Below are 24031 nucleotides of genomic sequence, written 5' to 3' on the forward strand. Positions count from 1 at the left end.
TTTTAAAACAGTTCAATCCACTAATAGCGAGTGATCTGATGTTTTTGTACGACAGATATACAGCAGTTCACTGTACAAAAAAAGTCTCAAAAGTGTCCCCAAAACTTCTTACTCCATCGCCCCCATATCAACCCCCCTTCCAGTCCTTCGCCCCCACGTTGCCCCTTTTCGCTCCATCACCCCCTGAAAATGAAATTGCCCCCTGTGGGGGGCAGTATCGCCCAGGTTAAGAACCACTGTCCTATAGGATCATAGTTATTGAGGCAGTACAATCAATTTTCTCTAAACTGAATACATTAGTTTATATATAGTATAATATATTGAATTATTGCAATTATTTTGGATCTTTGAAATTAAAATGCAAATGCTGACAGTATTGGTTCCCCAATTCAGTGGTAAAACAGTCCCAATAGATAATATACTCAGTGAGTGGTGGGCTGCAAATTTTTTAACAACCAGTTCCCTGCCCTAATGACTGGGTGAGTGGGCATGGGTGGGGAGTCATGTGACTGTGGGCATGGCCAACGCTATGTCCCCTTGCGTGGGTGGCACCTGTATGGGACTGTTCTGACCAAGGCTTCCTAGACCGTAATTACACACTTGCTTATTTTAAAAACAAGTCTTATTTTATTGCAACACTGGGAATTGTTTTTATTCCCAGCTGGAATTAATCTCAAATAGTCCCCCAAGATAAGCACCCACCTTTCTTTTCTGTGAAGTGCTGCCAATAACAGTGTCAAATCAACTAGAAAAAAAACCAACCGAAGTACAAAGAGCTTCAAGAATGAATCTGAACCGAACCAACTACTTTGATTCCTGCAAAGGTTTTATCATCTTCACCTGCCCTTTATGCCTAATGGGAGGGTCAATTACCTCCCAGCCTTACTCCCGAGTTGCCTCTTTTTGTTTCAGCTGCTATCTTCTAGCAGCTCTGCGCACATGGACACTGGGAACAGGCTCCCCTAGGTCCTCTGCCTCGCTGCTGCCAGACTTGGAAGGCTCAGGAGGCAGCACCCCACTCCCAGATGGTCCTGACCCCGTCTCTGCATTGGACGCAGGACCCTTGTCTGAGTCCTTTCCAGACTGGTCTCTCTTTTTTCCCACTGTCTGATTATGCTGCTATCTGCACAGGCTGCTGGTGAATCACAACATGGACAGACAGGGTTTGGGGAGGGAATGCAGGGGTCTCTGGAGGGGGTGGAGGAAAAAAAGATCCAACCTGTGTGTGTGTGTGCACGAGAGCTCACACCGTCGCCAGCCCTGATATAACTCCAAGATTGGATCGGATCTCTCTCATGTGCACAAACACTCACAAACACACTCTCCTATCCTCCCTGCTTTAGGCAGGCTTAGAAATTCCACCAGGCCCAGCATGCTGCAGACACCCCTCACTCAACCCTTTGCCTGGCTCACGTTCTCCATCCCCAGTCTAGCTTGATGCAGGTGGCAATGCAGTTCACATTGCCCTTTCCAAGTCTTCTGTTGTTGAGGCTTTGTCCAGCCAGGGGAAAACAGACAGGGGCCTGGGGAGGAATCCTGCATCAAGCTAGACTGGGAAAGCTGGCTGCAAAAGGAAGAAAAGCCAGGTGAGCTGGACCCAGACACTTCTTGGGTCCCCTCACCCTAGAAACAGCAGTCTCATACTTGTCCCTCTCTGCTAGCCCCTTTCTTTGCATGGGATCACCCAGCAGCAGAGAAAGAGAGGAAGAAGGGGGCAGTGGCGGCCGCTAGCATTCAGGGGAGAGTGCCACACAGAAATGGGAGCACACAGAAGGGAGGAGCCCCCTTCTCCCTCTCTGTCTCCATTGCTGGGCAATCCCATGCAAAGAAAGGGGCTAGCAGAGAGGGGAAGAGTGTGAGTTTGCTGCTTCTGAGACAAGGGGACCCGGGACACACCTGGATCCGACTCACCCGGCTTCTCTTCCTCTTGCAGCCAGCTTTTTGGACTGTTTTCAGGATGTTTTGGGGGGGCATTTTTCAGACCGTTTTCAGACCAAAAATGGTCCGAAAAACAGCCTGATTTTGGCCCTTTTCCAGGCTGTTTTTGACCCCCAAAACAGGTGGGTGTGGGGCCAGCCAATGGTCCGATTTGCTGGTTCTCCAAACCACACAGAATCAAAACAATTGTGGCAATCTGGTCCAAACTGGTAGCAGCCCACCTCTGGGTATACTTTATGTCTTCCTAAAGATACAGATTTGTGGGTTAATCAATGGAGATTTTTGTGCAAACCATTTTAAAATATAGCTATATGTGTTAATTATATTTTGTCCTCTACCACACTCTCTACAGCCTGTCAATTGGAAGTATAGCTGAAAAGTGAAGTTTGTATGGAATGTTTCACCTATAAATGTTACGGTGTACTGGAATGACTCTGCCCTGAAATCTGTGTGGCTCCATTCTGTTGGTGTTCCACAAGATCTTGAAGATTGTATTGTTTTTACGACCCTTGCATCCAATCATCCTTGTATCCAAAGATGATTGGAGCCCCTTGTTGAATACATTTTTGTGTTTTTGTATTGAGCAAGCAAATTCCCTATTATTTTTTTATTCTATTATGTTTCTATTGTGCATTACATTGTGAGCCATCCAGAATTGTTTTGAAGTTAAGGGGTACCTAGATTTAATTAATTAAAGAAGTGATAATCGGCATTATTATATGATTCACGTATTAGTCACATTAACCTATACAGTTTTATTTAGAAAGCAATAAATATATTGTCAAATACATTGCTCAGCTTTATTGATTATAGGTCTCTATTTTTGGAACCAGTTTTAAATAGATATTTGCAGACATTCTGAAAAAAATTAAAGAAGTTATTTGGAGAAGTATATATTTTATTAAAGTATTACCGTAATTCTGAAATATAATTTTAAATATTCTTAGTGTCACCCTTTCTAATAAATACATATTTCCATAGAACTGCAAAACAACCAAAATGTGACTTTTTAAAAATGTGCTTAGCTTATTAGAATTCAGATTAATTACAATTATAATCAAAATTTCAACTTCACATTCCAAAGAGTGGAATATTTGTTTGCTTTGTTTCAGCCATCACTCCTAAGATATAGTCCATTAAACTTCATTTTCATGCATTGCTGAAAAATGATTGCAGGTTTTGATTTCCATTACAGAATCATTAGTAATATTAATAAGAGTTCTCATGAATAGCACACTTAAGAAGATTATCCAGGGAATGATAGCTTTGCAGTTTGTTAATGGAATAAAATTGACATTTAAAAGCTGTGTCATGCTTAAGCAAATTAACATATTTTTTTTCAATAATCGCTTTGACTTGTACAGTCAGGAAAAATAAAGATTTACCCCTTCTTGCCAAGCAATTAAGTTTATTAGGGGGAAGTACTGATTTTTACAGGAACATGCATAAAGTATTGCTCTTTGGTTTAATCTTTTATTTCTATAATTTTGCTACTTTTAAATTCTCACTTTTTATGCCATTTCTACAACACACAAGCTACATTCTGAATTGCAATTGTATATGAGAAGAAAATTTGAACCATAACGTTAGTCACTTAGAGGAGCACTTTCATCATCTTTAATCACTGATAGATTGTTTTTGTTTGACTCTATCTACCATGATTCTCCCAACAATATGCCCCCCATAGGAAATCCCAGCATGTTTGCTAGGCATAAAATGAAATCAAGCCCCTCCCCCCAAATTTAGGCCTATTTTAAAACCTGCGAAATGGAGGGAAGGGCGGGGGGACTTGCTGTTAGAAGTGCCCCACAAACAGCTACGCCTCACCACCAGCCACTCCTAATGGCTGTTTATGGTGGGGCATGGAGGGCTTCCTACCCCCCCTTTGCTGTAGACCCGGGTCAGCGGGCGGCAGCAGTGTGGATGTCCACTGGCAGCATTTCAGATGCTTCTCGGGCCTCCATAGCTTCCATGGTTGCCGACGGCGCTGGCGCCTGTCTCACCAGCGCTGTCTCCAACAACGTCTGAGTCGCTCCCACTTTTCCCCTCCATCCCCTTTCCCGCAACAATAGGGAATAAAGCATTTTGAGGTACCTGGGAACGCCACACAGTGCTTTTTCGTTTCATCCCGAATGGCTGGTTGGGCGTGAAAAGAGCCAAGCGAGCGTTTCTGCCGCTGCTACCCTTGGTGCTCCAGCCTCGGGCTCTGCAAGTTTCCAAAAGTCCCGGTGCACAGCCTGTTCCTGCATTCTAAGCGTTCCCAGGCTGAGCTGCAGCTGTCCCTTTCTCGCCAGCTCCATCTTCAACAGTGGCGGCAGCAGCGGGAACCATGGAAGTTATGGAGACGGCTCCCCCACTCGAGAAGCAGCTGAAACGCTCACTCGGCTCTTCTCACAGCCAACCAGCCACTCAGGATTAAAATAAAATGCACCTCGGAAAACGTGGAAGCTACGGAGGCCCGAGAAGCGGTTGAAATGCTGCTGGCAGACATCCTCACTGCCATTGCCCGCCCGTTGACCCAGGTCTGCAGGAAAGGCGCTTGGCAGGGATAGGGAGCCCTCCGCACTCCACCATGATCAGCTGTTAGGAGTGGCTGGTGGCGAGGTGTGGCTGCCCACGGGGGGGAGAAATTAATTCACCCCCGAAAAGACGTCCTAGCCGTTTTTTCAGGGCCCCCCCCCCAAAAAAAGACGCGGCCTTATTATATGAGAAACACTGTATGGTTTATATGATTTTGTGGATTATTGCACAATCAGTGTCTAGAAGTCTTGGGAAATTATTTTTCAATCAGCCTTAAATGTGCTTGCTCTATGAAGGGTAATGTTTACCTGCAAAGAAGGCTACAATAATATATTCCTTGATTCAGTCCTATACCCAAACGTTACAGGGGTACTTTGATCTATTTGCTGAATCAACTAACTTTGTGTGATCATGATAAAACAACTTAGCAAGGTCAGATACATGGGAGACTACTAGACGAGACTAGAAGATAAGAAAAAATTCATTCTAGAAGACAAATCCTATTATTGCCAATAAAACTGTAGAGACATGGAGATGTCCTAACAATCACTTGAAGTCAAAGTACGCTTTAAAAAAAACTTGTTTTTAATCTGTCTTTATGTGGAGGCAACTGACCATTATGTGGTCAGTAACTCTCCACAGGCTTTGGCCTGTATTTCTTAGTAGGAGACACATGTCTTAAATGACCTTAAATCCTGAATTTTTTTTTCAAAATTATGTTATTTTTAGTTACCTGATCCACTCTTAATAAGTTGACTGAAATTTTTAAAGTGATATAGATAGTCCTTGACATAACAACCACAATTGAGCACAACATTTCTACTGCTAAGTGAGACCACTTGTTAAGTGAGGTTTGGCCCATTTTACAATCTCTTTTTGCCCCACAGTTGTTAAGTGAATCTCTGCACTTGTTAAATGAATCATGTTGCCATTATGCCTATATGGCTTAGCCCATTGACTTTGCTTATTGGAAGCCAGATGGGAAGGTTACAAATGATGATCACATGACCCTCGGACAGTACAACTGTGTAAATACGTGCCAGTTGCCAAGCACCCAAATTTTGTTCCCATGACGATGAGGATACTGCAATGTTTTATAAATATGAAAACTGGTCATGTCACTTTCAGTGTTGTCACTTTGGTCATTAAACAAATGGTTGTAAGTCAAGGACTATCTGGAGATCATCTCGTCAAACCTAGCTTCAATAATACAGAATCTACAGCTTCCTGAAGCAATCTCCATCATTGTTCAGGTATTGTGTTAGGAAGTTTTCTTGATTTTCACTTGAAATACACTTTGCCATTTAAGGGAGTTGTTACTTGCCTTATTCTGCCTTGTCTTTTGCATGACAGTATTTCAAATACTTGAAAACAGCTGTAAAGTCTTGCTGCAGGCTAGGCATACTCAAAACCTTCAATTGTTCTTCAAAAGCTTTTCCTTTCAGGCCTCAATCATCTGCATTCTTTCCTGTTCTGGTTATGTTTCAGTTTCTCAGCGTCCAGGTTCTCAGTGTCATTCTCTTGAATGACATGGAGGAAAAAGAAGTGGAAAACTGGGAAATATCCTGTTTTACCTATTGTATTTTTTAGGATTAGATTTAAGAAAGTGAATCCTCTCATTTTCTCGAAAGCTTTTTATGCTCAAATTTTGGATGTCCGTGTGAGTGTGTTCTTCTTTCATGTGTTACACAACCCATCCTCTCCATTTCAGTTTGTTTTGCCTTGCTTTTCAATTTTTGCATTTTTTTCATGAGTTTTATCCCACCAAATTTAATTAATGCCTATTAAATCATTTTCGGCTTGCATTAAGACATTTAGTTCTTCCTCTTCGTTTTCCATGGTCAGTAGATTTGTATGAGGACACTGGAATCATGTAAATTGACCTGGGCCTACCTGCGTTATGTGCCCTTCTTCACATCCTGCCTACTCTTCACCCCATTCCTGCATTACTTATTTTTACACTATTTTCTGGGCTTAATTTCACTTTACCTCCCATAGGATTCAGAAGTTTATAATAATCTCAATATAATACTCTCAATAATCTTCTTACCAGAAGTCTATTTTGAAAAATTTATTTCATTTTATTGTTTTAAAAAATCCAAACCATTTCCTTTGGCACCATCTGTGGAGCCTGTTGCTAAAGATATTTTCTTTCCTCCTAAGGCATATCTTTTGATAATAAGGAGTGGATAAAACACTATGCGTATCCCAGCCCCTTTAGCCTGCTCAGTGTTTCTCAGGTTAATAGCTATGTGCTTCTCAGAACACAAGAAAATGGGTTTGTAAAACCTTACTAAAGTTATATCAAATCTATAAATTCCTTCATTGTTAGTAAACTGGCTTGCCACCTCTGCTGTCCATCAGGTTCATTAAGAATTGCCCATCCTGATGGAATTAGAGATAAAATGGGAACAAGTGAAAAATGTCCAGTTGCTGAGATTTCTGTAACCTAACCATTTTTCCTTTCAATAATCTAATTAGACATTTGTCAATAATCATGTTAACTTTTGTCAGGAAGTTATTGTAACAAATTATTGTGTTGTTTCTATGTGGATTGTTTGTAAGTGATATTTGTCAGTAGAGAGTCCTGGGAGTCATACGCCATATCCTCTGTGTACAGGAAGGCTATCCTCCCCCCAACCAGTGGCCAACTTTTGTTAAGTGAATCACTCACTGCAGTTGGTAAATTAGTAACATGGTTGTTAAGTAAAACTGGTTTCCCCATTGGCTTGGCTTGTCAGAAGGTCACAAAAGGTGATCACATGACCCCTGGACACTGCAATTGTCATAAATATGTGAAAAACTGTCATAAGTCACACTTTTCAGTGATGTAATTTTGAAAGGTCACTAAATTGTTGTAAGTTGAGGACTACTGTAATGTTCTCCTCTTTTGAATTAGAAGCAACAATAAAGGGTCACTCTCTAAATCCTGTGGAGTAGGAGTGTCAAACTCAAGACCTTTGGGCCGGATCCTGGCAGAGGGGGCTGCAGGAGGCTGTTGCAGCCCAAAACGGGGCAGAGGGGGCCACATGCAGCCCAAAGCTCCATTTACATTGGCAGAGGGCTATCAAAACAAACTAAAAACAGAACAAAAGGAGAAATGTTTTCCCTGTTGCATTTTAGCATGCAAGGAGGGACAAGAAAGGGAAAGAGTAAAGACAAAGAAAAAAAGGGAAGATTGGAAGAAAGCAAAGGATGAAAAATAAGGAAAAAGGGGAAGGAAGAAGAAAGGAAAAGAAGGGAGTGAGGGAGGATTATAATGAGAATGACGGAGGGTCTCAGGAAAGTCCTCCCTTATCACTTGGCCACCACAGGTGCCTCCTACACGAATTCCCGTGTCATGCCCACCATGGCCATGCCCACCCCAAGCTACCACCACTCCCCAGCCCACCGAGGTCAAACACAACCCTGATGCGGCCCTCAATGAAATTGAGTTTGACACCCCTGCTGTAAAGTCATCTTAGTCTCTCAAGCATGTTGCAGATCCACAATGAATCTTGAAATCTATTTTTATAAGTAGTCCTTATTTTAGAACTTGTATTGAGAGGGGTGAATCTTTGTGTCACATTACTGCCTACCGCCATACCTTCATGCTGGGCTTCCTTCTTAAAGGGTTCTTGGTGAAATTCTGAGTGCTTCCTTTGTCTGATTCAGGCATTCCCTATCTTATTTGATAACTAAGGTCTAGAAAGTTTTGCCTCTAGCCCTTTTACCTTCTTCATGAATGTGTTGATCTGGCAGTTGTAACATGAATAGTTCCTAATTTGTGGAGAAAAAAAACCATAGCACATCTCCTTCAGGTCACAAGACAACATGACTAACATATAATAAAGTGTCTCCTCTGTCCAATCTATTCTTTTTCCCTATTTGTTTACTCATCAGATTTAGTTTGGTTCTTCTTTGGTGGGTTAACAGATCCTAATTGGTTGTGGTAACCAGTTGATCACCATAATTGCTCTTCTTGCTCTGGCAGGAAGAGAAAGGGATTCTGAAATGCCAAGCTTTAGCACATAATCCAGTACATTCATTGGATGATTTCTTCAGCTATTGGCACAGCTAAGGACGTAGGAAAGCATGCTAACATTAAATATTTTTTTTAAGAAAACAAAACAGTTTTCTTAAACAAACAAAACACATTAGAAGTCCCTTCTTTCATTTTTTTTTTTTTTTCAAATGTCAGCATGTCATAAGCGTCCTTTATAGTTCTCCATTAATGGGGAAAAATGGAGAAACTCATTGCGGTTATGCATTCAATTCAGAACCAAATAAATGACTCTCATACATTCTCCTATGATTTGGGGTGGGGTTTCGAATTAAAACTATTTTTCAGGACATGGCTTTGCCTTCAAGCGAATGGCTTATTGCAGTGTCATAAAGCCAATTAATAGACATAGTAATAGCACTTAGATTTACATGCCACTTCACAATGCTTTACAGCCCTCTCTAAGCAGGTTTCGGTGTCAGCATATTGCCCCCAACAATCTGGGTTGATGGTGATAACTTCTTTTCTGCTTTCTTGGTCTTCCGTGGTAAAAATGGAGCTGAGTGATTACCAATACATGGACAGGAGCAATTAGGTTATCCTTATCCAAGGAAGAGGATAGTATGCATAACTCTTGAAGCTGAGTATAGATGTTCCTTGGCCACTAAAAAGTACCCTTGTACTTGGGGGCGAGCACCAGGAAAGGAAAGCACATAACAAGGCCTGCTAAATTGAGACTGAAGTGGAGCCTATAAAGTAGTCTTTTTGAAGCTTTCATTGCTACACAATGCAAGAAGCACAATTAAAAGTTGTATTTCAGAATAGGCTTTACCATTCATTCATTCATATAAAAAGTATACAATAGGACAAAAGACCAAAGCAAAATAAAATGAAGCGAAGAAATAAAAACAAGGCCTGGAAGGACAACAGATCTTCACTTAATTTCCTGACTCGTATCATGGTCGAAGCCACAAAAATCCTGAGGGGGAAGAGCATGGAGGGGATCATTCCTGAAGGCAGGAATTGTAGCAGACAGATTTTCAGCTGTCTACTAACCTATTTCCTCACTTGTGGTTTTCCTAGACTATCAAGCCAGTTGTATAGAAATCAGAGTATCTAAATATACTTCAATTAAATATTGTTTCCAGCTTTCCTCCGAGAGGGTTTTTTCTGACTTAGAATCTAATTTATAAACAGCATCATGCACAGAAAAATTGTTTGTTTTGCATTTGTGGTTTCCTTTGTCAAGAGAAAATGGCTAAATGATTCATTTTGCTAGGCAGCTCAGAGTTCCTTATAATAATTAATTCAACAGAAGCAGTCAAGCTGGAACAAGTGCAAGACACATTAACAAAAGAATACAGCCTTTTGAAAAGGTTCAGAGAAATTTTAACCTAGGTTTTGTGTCCATTTTTAAGGGGAATGTACAAGAGGGAAAGAAATGTATTACTTTGGAGAAAAATAGAAAATATGTTTGTATAGAATGAGTATTTGTTTAGAGTAACAGACATAATGCTGAAAAGAAACACAACTTTAAATGGAACATTATTATGATTTGTTTGGGTCCATGGAGATTTCTTAATGAAATACCAAAAGAATTCTCGAACAATCTCCAGAGGGATAAGATACAATTTGACATTTGGATGCTGTATTGAATATTCTGCGCCATAGATTCTTTTTCTGTATGATGATGACCCTTTTCTATCTAATAGGATAATCTTCTTTGTCAATGTTACACATTTCCCCATCTCTTACAGCCCAATAACCTGCTTATTTTCAGATATACGTTTTATTGCTGGTGCTGCTTTCTCTATTTTCTCTCTCATTTAGGTAATAGAAACAAATGAATATATATATATATATATATCAATTGTCAAATAATTATAGAATAGTGATGGAGTTTTTATTAGTATAATATTTTGGTTCCTTTTTCTAAAGGTAAGATCAATATTGTAGTAATCAGAAATGGTGATCCATGTAAAGTACGTATGAAAATATCTACTGTCATGCTAAGCACAAAAAGTCATCGTGATTACATTTCCTCCCTCTATATTGTGGACTTGAACATCTGACTATAATGGTGATACAATCTTTAAAATGTAATAAGATTTAATTTCATAGAATCTGCCTACCTAAATAAAATCATTTTCATATTTGTCAATTCTGACAAAACCATCACCGTGACTTTGAATGTTCGATAGTATAACTCTGGAAGATTAAAATGTATTTGCATTAGTCTCCTAATAGAGCCATTTATCTAATTATTCCTTGCAGATTTGTCACTAAACTCACTATCTGCTACTTTGAGCAGCAATTTTTGTACATTTCTTCAAATCTTCACAATTTGGGCTGTATTTTCTATATTCCTGTTAATCTGCTTGTTACTTCACATCCTCACATTTCTCTTGTCCTATTCATAATAGTTGCAATCAATACCAATCACAATCATTTAATTCCTCTGGGGTTTAGTTAAACCTTAGTATAGATTTATCCAAGCGATCTTAGAATGTTCTGTATCTACTAGATATTCTGGGATCTTCCATTTTTGTAATATAATTGACAGATATTAATTACTGTCTTGACTAGCTAAAATACAATTTCTTATTACCTTGTCATTTCTCATCCTTCCTTGTCTTTTTACCATCACTTGATCATCTTCTCATTATAAACAAGCAGTAGTTATTGTATGCTAAGGATTTGTGTTTCTATTGTAGACTGGCTCCCTTCAAATGTAGTTGTTATAAAACAGTGAAATATGTTGAATTTTAAGAATATTGCAATAATTCTGTGCCAACTGATTAATATGATTTTGGATCCATATTTTCATGAGGTCAGAACAGATTACAAAGAGTTGAAATAACTGCAGTACGACAGAGAAGCCTGAGAATGATAGAGACACTTACTAAAAATACAGTGAAGAATCAAATAAAAACAGATTACTGCTTTGAAACAATGGTCATTGTTATTTGGGCATTTGAAGTGAGTTTGGTTAAGGTTAGGATGGATGATAAAAATAGATGGAATGGATGGAATTATTGGCATGTCCTTGCAAGAGTTACACATTATTGTAGTGTCAATTCAGTAAAATTCTAATGAACATTTGTCTATGCAGTCAGGGGAGGAGACAAACCTGGGTTGACATAAAATAATTATTAACTGTGTTTAATACTAAATTCCTTTCCAAAGTACCATTTTACAACAATCACATACCTAAGAAGCAAGGTGTCATTAAAAAGGAGTCCCAGAATTCTCTGCTTGTGCCAGACATCATGGGAATCTTCCATTGTAAGATGCAATTATAGGATCAACAGCTTTCCTAGCCAGCTAAGCTGTACCTCTTTTTGATCTCTTCATTCTGGGTATTTTCTTGCATTCTATCCATAATTTCTTCCATAATTTCTTCCATTATTTGCATTCCCAATATATACTGTGTATAAATTGAAAGCCTTCAGATAAAACTTTCTCTAAACAGTACATTTATTTTGGACTAAAAGAAAATATAATGAAATGATATGATTTAGTGCTGCCTGTATAGTGCGATTCCAAATCAGTATTAAGGATCAGAATACTCTTTACCAAATAAAATCCCCAAGACCCATCAATCACCAGGGTTGATTTATTTTATCTGGTTGCCTAGACAAGTGTCACCTTCCTCTGTATTCTTCCTGAAGCTGTGCACTCTGTAGTGTAGAGGACAACTATCCTAGAGAGTGTTCAATATCTCCATTCCCCGATAGAACTTGGAAAAAAGTTCAAGGACAAATACGTAACTTTGCATTATGTTCCTTAATAAATAAATGAACAAGTATAATGTTTTTTACTAATTTAATTGGATTATATTTATCAAGTTTTAAGAATTGTCTGGAGAACATGTCACATAGTAGGGTCATATACATGCAGAAATCTTGAAAAGAGTTCACAAACTTTTAAGCCCCATTATAAATTTGAGGTACGCTTGTAATTTGCTATAATAGATAGGTGTGAATATTAGAAATGTTTGGATCAGGCTGATGATAGGGATCTTTCCAACTGAATATTTTCCACTGTTCTGCATAAAATAACATCATGGGTGTTGCTCTTTGTCAGTACATAATTGGCAGGGTCTGTTGCTAGAGGTGAGTCATCTTTAGTTTCTGTGCAAGATTCAGCTGGGTTGGCTGGGTTACAGCATGACTTGGCTTTCTCAGGATTAAACCGGAATAGCTGATAAGATCAAATTGTAAACACAAGAACTGCGACAAAGGGGAGGGGGGGAAACCTGGAGCAGTCTGATACCACCTTTTCCAACTAAGCTTAGGTATGCTTATCCCTTTTAATAAAATTAGCTGGAAAATTAGTTGCTACCCTATTGTTACTGATCAAAGTGAAGTTCAAGAGATGTTCTGGCATGCATATATAGCACATTCTTCCTGTCAGTTAAGGTCTCCTATGCCACATTACTTTCTCCATTATGCAGGAAGAAATTAATTACAAGAAACGAATAAAAATTTTAAATTGACTGGACTGATAATCTGGAAATATTTTGTATATCAAAGAGGTGGTAATTTCTTCACTGGTCTGCTGATGGACGTTGTAACACAGTTCCCTCAAGTTCATTCAGACAATAACTGCTAGCATCAATTATCTCTGAAATGCTCTTCTTTCTTCAAAGTTCTCTTGTAGAATTTCTTATATTAGTGATAATACATGTATATTGTATGTAGGATGTAAAGGCTTTTCTATTTTGCAGTCTATAGTAGATGGTAATTAAAATATGCAAGTATTAATTTGAATTGGTTGTGTTATGTAAATGACAATTTGACCTGCATTCGTGACTTAGCTTTGCATGATTCAAAACAAACAATCAGCATTTTTCTCTAATAAACTTGGATCATTTTTGCATGAAGAATAAAAATGAAAATATGTTCAGGATACAAATTTCTGTTACTACTGGCTTACTTGCTTTTCATATTGTTTCATCACTATTACTTTTATAAATGTTTCCTACAGTGACATCTGGTGGTAATTCAGATATTTTTAAAATAACATTTGAAACTGAATTCAATTTAAACCTATTTAAAACTAAGTATGATAATTGGTTTTCTTTTTGTGGATTTTTGAAGTGAGATAGAATTAGAAACAATTTTTATAAAGATTCTGTGGTTGAATTGAACCAACCATTCCTCTTTGTATTAGATGTCCTCTTCTTTTTTCTTTTTCATCGGAAAGAGATGGCAAGAAACAAAAAGGGAAAAAAAGATTTGAAATCTTGGTGTCTAAAAGTCCTGATCATAGTATAGCTCAATACAGTATATGAGGGTCAGACTTCTTTGGAATTGGGAAAGCTTAAAATATATTAACCAATAAGATCATTAATTCTTCTTTGGTGTTGCTGCATTGGGATTGAAGCACCAAAGAAGCATAGTGAAAATATGGAGAATGTGTGGGTGTAGCCCAATCTTCTGAATGTATAGTTTATTGATTTTTATTTAATTTATACATTTGTAAACTACTGTAGTCAGTTTTATCCTTTATGGAAGCAGACATCACATAGGCAATACACATAGCCAATAATAGTAATACTGGATAAAATAACAGAAATACTGTGTATAATTTCTGCAAAAAGTCTATAATCCCAGTTCTGGGAAGGCTGCAGCACTGAAGTCCTAAATGCTCTCTGGTCCATGGAAAAATATCTCTCCACTGAACCGGTCTTTGGTGCTCAAAAGATCGGGAGCCACTGCTCTAGAACACAAAATTTTTACAAGCTTCTGAACATAAAAGTGGCAACTTATCCTCATCTTGGGTCAAAGTATCATGAAAGGAGAACACATTTCCCTATGCCTGATTTTAGTCTTTACCAGTCAGTCAGTGCAGGCCTTCACTAGACAGTTTGACTTTGAATTTAGCTCATGGAAATGCAGTAGTCAGTCCCAACCTTATGATTAATGCATGTGAACAGATAAGTTTAAGTCTGATCAACAGGGTAATAGTATGGGAAAAGATTGAAGTTCATGGGTTCCTTTCTATAAGAAGAATCACATCCATGTTAGCAAAATATGTTAATTGGCTTCTTGGCTATAATTGTTAACCATGGCTTGAGAAATGCAATGGACTATTTCCTCACAAGCTTGTAATTCTCCTCCTAAAGAACTGACTAGAATTAACCAGAAATTTCTAAAGAGTATGCAACCTGTTTATAGTACCACTAGACAAGGCACTTATTTCCTGCTTTTGCAAGTGGGAATGGATCAACTGTGTTGACAGGTTAGGCAACATTGCAGCTCAAATATTAATTGGGATATATTTGATGTATACAATTACATGTACATTTAATTGTGCTGGTTTTTCTTATAATGCTGATTCATAATAATTAGCTAAATAGGATTTGCATTTTACTTCCCATCTGTAATTAACTGGCTTGAACATTATTCTTTATATAAGTATAGGAAGCTGGGTTTTTTTCTTTACAGAGTAGCAAAAGTATTTTTGACCTGTCCTGTAAGGAAAAAGCATTTAAAAACTTATCAAGTTAATTCTGATACTTGATACAAAGGAGTTTTCATTTTTTTTAATCTCTTTCTAAACAGGTACAATATTCACTGTTGATCTGCTTGATCGAGAGACTACTCCCCACTACTGGCTAACTGTTTATGCAACAGACCAAGGTGTTATTCCTCTGTCTTCATTCATTGAAATCTACATAGAAGTTGGGGATGTTAATGACAATGCTCCACAAACTACGCAGCCCATTTATTACCCAGAAGTTATGGAAAATTCACCCAAGGACATTTCAATCATCCAGATTGAAGCCTTTGATTCAGATTCAAGCTCTAATGAAAAGCTCACTTACAAGATTAGTAGTGGCAATCCACAAGGATTCTTTCATATAAATCCTAAAACTGGTAAGTAGCTGGCAGATGTTATTTTGTGAACTTACATAAGTAAATTGATTCTTCAGATTCTTAAATAGAAATTAAATTGGAGAAAATCATTTGAGACTTTGAGAGATAATATGTACCTGTATGAAAAATATATGGATAATATTAGGACTGCTGTTGCAAAACTAATTTATATATTGGCTCAATAGAAAAAATGGTTTTTATTGGAAATGCTGGCAGGTACTTGCATTTGAATAAGTTATGAATAAAATTCAGAGCTTGATTTTCAAAGTCTTTCATTTTCAGCCACTTTTTATTTCACAAGTATATAGTGTTTCATTAATACAGACTTAAATGATTTAGATTTAATTTGCCACAGGAAATAAGCGCATGTGGTAAAGTGCTCTCCAGGTCAGGATTAAATGCAAATCTGCATCAGTAATGCAGTCTTCTATATTTGTGTATTTTATTATTGTTTAGGCCCTTGAAACCCTCAGATCTAGCAAACTCATTGCATTAATTTTTCAGGTAGCTTTTGTCATTTCCTTTCATCAAGGAGTCAGTGAGTTAAACTGAAATATACGCAAAGAGCACATGCAACTGTTTGGTTCAGCATTTCTCCCCAGTGCTACCTATGCTGTGCATGCCTGGGTGCCTTATTCATTAGTCTTGGGATACATTTTTTTTATTTGGGTCTTTCATTCGGTTAGGAAGTGATTAACATTTTTTATAGAATTCTCAGTTCATGAATCTTCTATATCAGACATATTTGATAGCTTTCAGAAATAGATTTATGAGTTATCTTGTAGTTTTTGTTATTTTATTATTACAAGCATAATTAGAGAACTTATTAGGCATTTCATTCAAAAAATCAATGCTGGTAATGACTATTCAAAGTTACAACCGTGTGAACAAAGGAATTTACTTCTGATCCTCAAAGACCCAGCTGTTTCAGTACCTCCATAGGTACCTGAATAAAATTCAGACCCACCTGTTTTTACGACTGCATTGGAGCAATCATATTAATTAGGTCTGTGGGTGGCTTGGCTTGGCTTGGATGAGAGAGGGCCTCACCTAATGACTGGGTGGGATTTAATTAACAGCAGCAAAAGAGGGCTGCCATATTGCTGTTGCTAAATAAGTGCAGTTATTTGACATTGCACTTAACAATCAAATTACTTAGCAATGGAAATTCTAGTCCCAATTATGATTGTTAACCAAGGACTACATTATTAATATTACATTATATTCTTTGATTTTATTTGTTCTTATTGTTTTTGTGAAAAATGACCCAAAACTCCAAAACAGAATGAAACTAAAAAATATAATTTCTGTTTCCACCTGGAATATAAAATTGGAGGGAGAAAGCGAGTTCCACAGAAACAAAGATTACAATTACATCGTTGATGTGATGACAATATTTTAGTAAAAATTATATAATATCTCCACAAAGTCATCAGTGGTTGAGCCTGATTTAACAGTGTTTTTATCCTCTTTTTACACCTCTGTTATTATTTTTTTCTGAATGTACTTTGTCTTCTACTGGGGGTCAAATTCATTGAGAGGGAAGGTTTTGCACCCATTCCTTATTCTGCTTCCTTGAATTTTAAGAAATGAAATCAATTTATTTCGTTATTATAATGAAAGTGTAACATGAAAGTAAAAGACTTTGATTTAAGCTTCTCTAAAGGGAAGCCATATAAGCCACTTGAATTCAAGTGAAGAAGAGGTTTGTTAATTACCTGGAGGCTGCAATCATTACATTGCAATACGCATCAAAAATGACTAATTCTCAGTGGAATAGAGCCAAACCTGCTCTAATTAGCCTAGTGCCAGTAAATTTTCCTAGATTCCTATATAAAAAAGAAGTCCAAGTATCTTGAGCTGAATGTTGTTATGCATTCTTGATTGTGAATGATAATAATAAACAAAATTTATTTTTATTTGCCATATTTTTATAATTGTCCTATAACAGCTGCTGTGTTCTGTTTAGTTTAGAGAGGGTAGACTAGAAGTTAAAATACTGAGCTTGGTACCAAAAGGCTGGCAGTTTGAGATTCAAGCACCATGAGACAAGGTGAGATCCCGTTCTTACGCCAGCTCCTGCCAATCTAGCCTTTTGAAAGCATGCAAATGCAAGTAGATAAATAAGTACCACTTCAATGGGAAGGTAACAGCATTCAATGTGCCTTGATATACAGCATGGTAATATGTTGGTCATATAGCATGGATACATTTTTGCCAGCACTGACTTGCTTGGCTAGGAAAAGGAGATGTGCATAATCCTCTGGAGTTTTTAGCGTAAAAACATAAACTGAATTTAAACAGACAAAACACAATTTTCAGATCAGCATATCAACCCATAATACATAAGAAAGTGCACACCATGCCATATTTACGTAAGAAAAATATGCAATAACTTAAAGTACCATTTCTGACTCCAGTAATTGTTTCCCTAAATTTGGTTGGAGGATTTGGACTATGAAGTTTGAACACGCATATAGGAAAATGCAGTCTTCCAGTAGTACAATAGAACGGCACTTAAGCCTTGGAAAGCACTTCATGCTACTTTCATAAATGGAGTGGGAGCCATTGCATTGACACAGCACAGGTATAATGGGGATAAATATCAGCTTTAATTAATAAGCTTACGGTCATCCTGGGATCAGCTGCCAATTCTGAACAATTTTTAAAGGTTGCCTCTTATGACAGTGCAGTTAGAGGCTCCCTCCATTAGTTGGTTAAATAGACACTCAATTAGAGAGCAGAAAATCTAATTCAAGCATAGATTTGTTGAAAGTGATTGAGAATTCAGTGTAAGCTTCAAATCTGTCCAATATGATAACAATGGAATTATTTATAACATACTGATAACAATATCTTCATATTTTGTTAATTATTGTTCCATTTACCAATGATGGGTAAAAGACCTTTAAAAGACATATGATAAGCCCACTTACCAATTAGTCTCTCTTTGGCAAGCTATTTAGGATTAGAGTTATCACTTGGGAAGGGGAAAGTTCCCCCATACGCATTTGCTAAATAATGTATTTTATTTCTAATATTTCCAAACCTTGAGAATTGTAACAGAATTCAATTACAAACATAAATGGAGAGAAAATCAGACATATATTTTGAGACCTGATCAATTTATGTCCTATTTTCAAAAACTAAAAAGTTACTTTAGAACATAATTTCATCATTTCACTGATGTTAGAAATAGTTCTCCTATTCTCTAGATTGTTTTAACAATTATTACCTGGCATTTCCTACTTTTATGAACAGAATATCATAGTATATTTTCCCCAAAGAAATGAAGCTGTTGGCAATCAGCTTCCCACAAGATTCTCATATAAATGAAAGGATGTATTACTATTTTGAATTAACTTTAGATTGCCAGTATCTAAAATGCAAAATATAACAATAGAGACCTTATCATATTTCTGCTATCATCTTTCAACTCTCCTGGCCAACACCTTGATGGGTCATCTGAAGAATAAGCACAGAGACTTAGGAAAGTGTGAGTTGCAAGCAAGTTCCAAAGACCTGCTTAGCTTTGGAGTATCTGGTAACATCAGCTAGGTGGCCATGTTTGACTTAAAAGGTTATTTTGGACTTCCTGCCTTTGAGTTTTGCCCACAGCAAATATTTTCTCTTTTTTTTTGCCCAGACTCAGGACACACATACTGTATAACCTACACTTTTTCAAGGATTTTTTTTTAATTTACATATTTTAATATTGTCTGGGTTTTTCATTAGACCAGAAGTCTTATATATTGTCTTTTGCCAAATTACTAGTTTCAGATAATACAGTTTACTAGTTTCACATAATAAAAAAGTAAAGAAGTATGAATATTTCATCTAGATGAGCTTATTTTGCTAAGCAGTGTGGTACATTTTGTTCAAGTATGTGCCTTTCTTGTTAAGAAACAAACAAACCTCAGAGTTGGATGATCTTGATTCTCAAACACAATGAAGTAATCAAATAGATTAAAAATAGTATCAACTAAATTTGATCTTTATCTTTGAGCTTTCCTGTTTCCTAGCCCTTGTTAATTTAACCAAATGGAAATTAAGCAACAAAATAGTACTCCAGTAAGGAAAAACTGAGATTAAAGAAATTTCACATAAAGACTCATCAGAACTTCTGGATATAATTGTAGAACCATGGTGGGGAAATTGAAATATGGGTTGAATTGCTCTTTTGCTTAAAGAATATATAATTTGCTTTAAAATAAAATCTGACTTGATAAACAATACAAGTGCTCAGTAGATTAGTTTTAGAATTAAATTTACCAAAAGGTATAAAATGACTGTATTTTTCATATCACAGGAAAAAAGGGTCTATTTTAATCACAACTTGTAGAACAAATTATGTAGACATTAGTCATGCAGATAAGCAAAGCATTGCCATCAGTTCCTTCTTTTTAAATCAAAAACACTAATCCTATATATAAAAAAGCAATGGTATCAAAGTGGGGTTCATTTTCCTAAAACAAGCTGGTCTTTTTTCTTTGAAATGAACATCAAGACAAAAATCAGTTGAATATTGAAATTTTTTTTTTTAGTTTTAAAGCAAAACTATTGAAATCAAGTCAATTTAAGTGATTTAAATCTTTACTTAATTCATAAAACAAGCCCTCTAACACAACACTTGCTTAAAAATTATGTAAGAGATTCATCCTAAAACAAAAACTAATACACTAGTAAAGTAATAAAACTGAAATTTTGTCTAATCATTCAAGCATTTTTCATAACTATATAGGTATCATCTAGTTCAGGGGTGTCAAACTCAAGGCCCATTGGCCAGATTTGGCCCATGGAGTGCTTAAATCTGGCCCACGGTGCCAGCCTGGAAATATTAAAGGACCGGCCCTCTGCGGCCAAAAATGGGCTGAGGGTAGGTGTGTGCAGCCCCCGTGGCCTGTTTTCAGCTGCATGGGGGGGCCCAGGTGACCAATTTTTGGCTTCCCTAGCTTCTAGTAGCACTCTGCCAGCCAAAAATGGGCCATGCAGGGACCTTGCGGGGCCTCCATGTGGCCCATTTTTGGTGGGCAGAGTGCTACAGGAAGACTGGATTGGACTGGCCTCAAGTAAGTGCCTGATCGGGATAGAGAACAAGCAACATCCTATGTTAATATTAACAGTTTAATGTCAGATTTTATATACTGTAGGTCATTTAATCTACAATCAAGAATTATAATTGACAGCCATTTCTCTTTACCAACCTCTGCTGTTGGATCTAGTATTATGTTATTATGCTATTGTATTTTAATTATTAGTTGAATAATAAAAATGCAATAGTATAAATAGCTTTTTTCCAATTTACTATTAAACAATGGGGTATAAATTCAGAATTAAAAAGTTTAGTGGAGTATGAAGAGTAAGTAATACATGTTTGCAGTAATATCTGGTAGAAGAGATAGAAAAATGGTTATATTAGTAAAGAACTGTGGAGAGAAAGAAGAGAAGGGGGAAAAATGCATCTTGAGCCTGTGTCAAAGGCCCACCATGGCCACACCCATCCCAGCCCCCCCCCACACACACACACAGAGAAAGCCCTCCGAGGTCAAACACAACCCTCATGCAGCCCTCAAGGAAATCAAGTTTAACACCCCTGATCTAGTTGAAGTTTTACCTTTCCAAAAATGTTGCCCTAAGTTGGCATTTTTATTCGAAAGTAAATATTTATTAAATTTATATATTTTTATAAATGTCTGCCTTTCCCTTTCAAGAAGCAATGTTTACAGTATTGTGAACAGGAGATCCTTTGTTTTTAGACTAACCAGATTAATTTAAATTCTATGCAATTAAATTCTTGTTCACTGTTTGAGAATTCATATAAAATATATAAAGTGCCCATAAAAAAGTTTGTAGTGAGTGGGTAAAGCTATGAGTGGCTAGTTCCTTTTGTTATACTCTGAATGTTAGTTTTATTATGTGTTGTTCTTGGGCAATAAGCCAATGTCTGAATCCATCTTCTCATGTGGCATTATATGACTTAAAAGTCTACTTCTTGCAAAATCTGCAGATTCATTATCTTAACATCTTAATGTTGCTTAGAGACTGAGGAAGTAGTCTGGTACAGGCACATATGCACTCTTATGCCGATACTTTGTAGTTTTGCTGAAACCAATTCTAGTGTTTCCTGACAGCTGATAACATAATGACTGTTACAGCAAAATACCAAGTATGAGCTAAAATGGTAACCTTTGATCTAGCACATGAAGTCCTGGAGACTTCCTTGACATATATACCAATCAAACAAGTTTGCCAGCATGTACTTTATTGACTTTGTGCTAAGTAGGTGTGCCATCTGTTACCCATAGGGCACTGTTGCTCACTTGTTCATTCACAAGTTATACTTTAGGGCAGCCCTTTGCATGTCAGATTGAGGTTGTAACTCATTAAGCCTATTTAGAAAGGGTATTCAGCTCAGGAAAACTTTTTTAAAGATAAGGTAACCGGAATACCATTATAGAAATGACATCTCAAGAATACTTGCATTTTGCCCTATAATTATGATAATTTGTTTTAAGGCTGTAGAATGCAGTCTGTCTAAATTTTCCAATAAGTGTTACAATAGAATTTACTTAATCTCTGGTTAAGCTGGATAACCTAATAGAACTATTCATGCTTAAAATGGACAGCATTCTAAAATGGGTTTCCAGGAATGTATCTCTGGCTTTTGAACTTTCCATTTAAAGACAACTAAGTAACTGGTATTCTAAAACTGTTTTAAGAAAATTGTAATTCTATAACTGGATCAGTTTTATAATATACCATTATCTCTCTTTTTTGCTATGTGTTTGTGCACATAGAAGGGAACAACTATACTTGTAAAACGTATACAACATTTGGTGTTGACACTGCTATATATTCTGTAGAATGGATTTTTGCATTAGGTATTTTCACCATGTCTGTCTAGTTGGAACTAATTCTAAGAATGAGTACATAAAAATGCAGGAAAGGAGAGATTTTAAAGGATGTTCTTAGACAGCCTTAAGATGATGTGCTAACATAGATGGTGGCAGATGGTGGAATATGCTAATTGATGTCCAATCTGTTAGAAATCAGAAAATAGCCCTGCCAGACGTATAGAGGTCAAAAAAAGACAGGCTGAAAGTATATTCAAATGCTGTTTGTAATTATCTTTCAGGCTCTAAAATGCAGCTGATGAGAGCCTATTTTTGCTGTTTCCTTACTATTTTGTGAATGTTCCATACCAGTCCATTAAAGGCACTTTTTAATTAGGGATTCAGCATTCATTTGAGCTTAGTATATTGCATTATTGATAGTTAATAGTGCAAAAGGGCAGTTTAATGATAAATGGGAAAGCTGTCTCTACATTTTAGCTGGAGTCGTGAAGAACTTTAGCCGGGACAAAGTCTGAAAACATGAGGCTAAAGGAAAACTATACACATTTATTTCAACTCAGAAATTTTTCCTTCATGATTTAGAATTTTAAGCAGCTTGCTTTCCTTAAACTCTCCAGTTGAATGTATAGAAGTTAGAGGGGGAAAAAGACAGGACCAGTATCGTGCTCCGTTCTCTGTCTTATTTGAAGCTATTCAGACAAACTGAAGATGACCACAGCCTTGGTCAAACTGCACATGTCATTGTTAATTCTTTGTTTATATTCTGATATTCAAATAAAGAATCCTAAAAGATAAAGCAAATGTCCACCATTTGTGCTTCAAACTAAATATAATAGTCAAACTATTTTATTTAGAAAAAGATAAATTTTAAAATCCCCATTAAATTTAATATGATCTCCATCTCACAAGGAACCGTACAAAGTTTAGTGGATGGTTTCTCCAGGAAATATTTATTTCCCATCCTCATAATACAATGCATACTTAAATTCAAAGCAGTTTGATTTTTTTTATTTTACAATTATATTCTGCTTTTTTTCTAAATGATCAAATTTGTTTACATAGACTCTTAAAACAACTGTACAGTGTGAAGTAGGTTAGGTCAGTGGAACAGAATTAACTGAAAGTTACCTAGTTTGCTGAATGAAAGATTTTACTTGGATCTCTCCTAAGCCCAAAGTCTCATGAATGTGTGTACACACATCTGTATTCCAGAGGGCTAAAAACTAATTGATTTTAAAATGTCTGTTTAAATGCTGCCATCTCTATTTTGGCGTATGGTCGTACTTCTCTGCAGAATGCATTCTTATCTTGAATGGTTATGGTTATCAACCATTTGCAGGTTAAAATGCTTCAAAGTTAATTAAATTGTACTCTTGAGTAGCAATAATTATATTGTTCCTGTGGACAAGTAACTAAGTAATAGTCTATTCTGAATATATTGTTGTTTTTTGTTAGTTTGACTATCCTCAATCAAAACCTTCATAAACTTTACTACTTGTTCTGATACTTTGAAAAATCTATTTTTTAAAAAAAGATCTTATTTTTATATTCCAGTTAATTTAAAAAGTAATTCAAAGGTTCATAATTTGCCAGTATTTTTTTCCAAAATATTATTTCATTTCAGTTTAGTGGACATGGAGGAAAACATTTAAAGAAAATACAATTTATATTCAGTTAGAGCAGTTCATGATTCTAGGATTAGATGCAGTCCCCAAAGGACCAAAATGTTTACTTTTGACAAATAGGAACCGTGATTTCACTATTTTCAGGAACCAAACAATATCCTCATATGTTTAAAGAATCGTAATTTTTCCATTTATTCATGAAGCTAAAATCCAGTCCACTTGTTTTTA

At 36.6% G+C, this 24031-nt stretch overlaps 1 protein-coding gene across 6 annotated transcripts in view; it reads left to right on the top strand.

Annotated features, from left to right (window-relative positions):
* Positions 1 to 24031, top strand: part of FAT1 (FAT atypical cadherin 1) — a 119396-nt gene that overhangs the window by 34162 nt on the left and 61203 nt on the right. For all 6 annotated transcript variants that reach the window (XR_015744137.1, XM_087936266.1, XM_087936267.1 and 3 more), the window contains exon 3: positions 15010 to 15324. Coding sequence is in view for 5 of the 6 variants with exons in the window: in XM_087936266.1 (XP_087792392.1) it covers positions 15010 to 15324 (315 nt within the window). In the remaining variant the exon portion in view is untranslated. The remainder of the gene's footprint in view (positions 1 to 15009; positions 15325 to 24031) is intronic.

This window comes from Pseudonaja textilis, chromosome 6 (assembly GCF_049901715.1).
Source record: "Pseudonaja textilis isolate UNSWEBS1 chromosome 6, rPseTex1.2, whole genome shotgun sequence".
In the NCBI taxonomy this organism is placed as follows: Eukaryota; Metazoa; Chordata; class Lepidosauria; order Squamata; family Elapidae; genus Pseudonaja; species Pseudonaja textilis.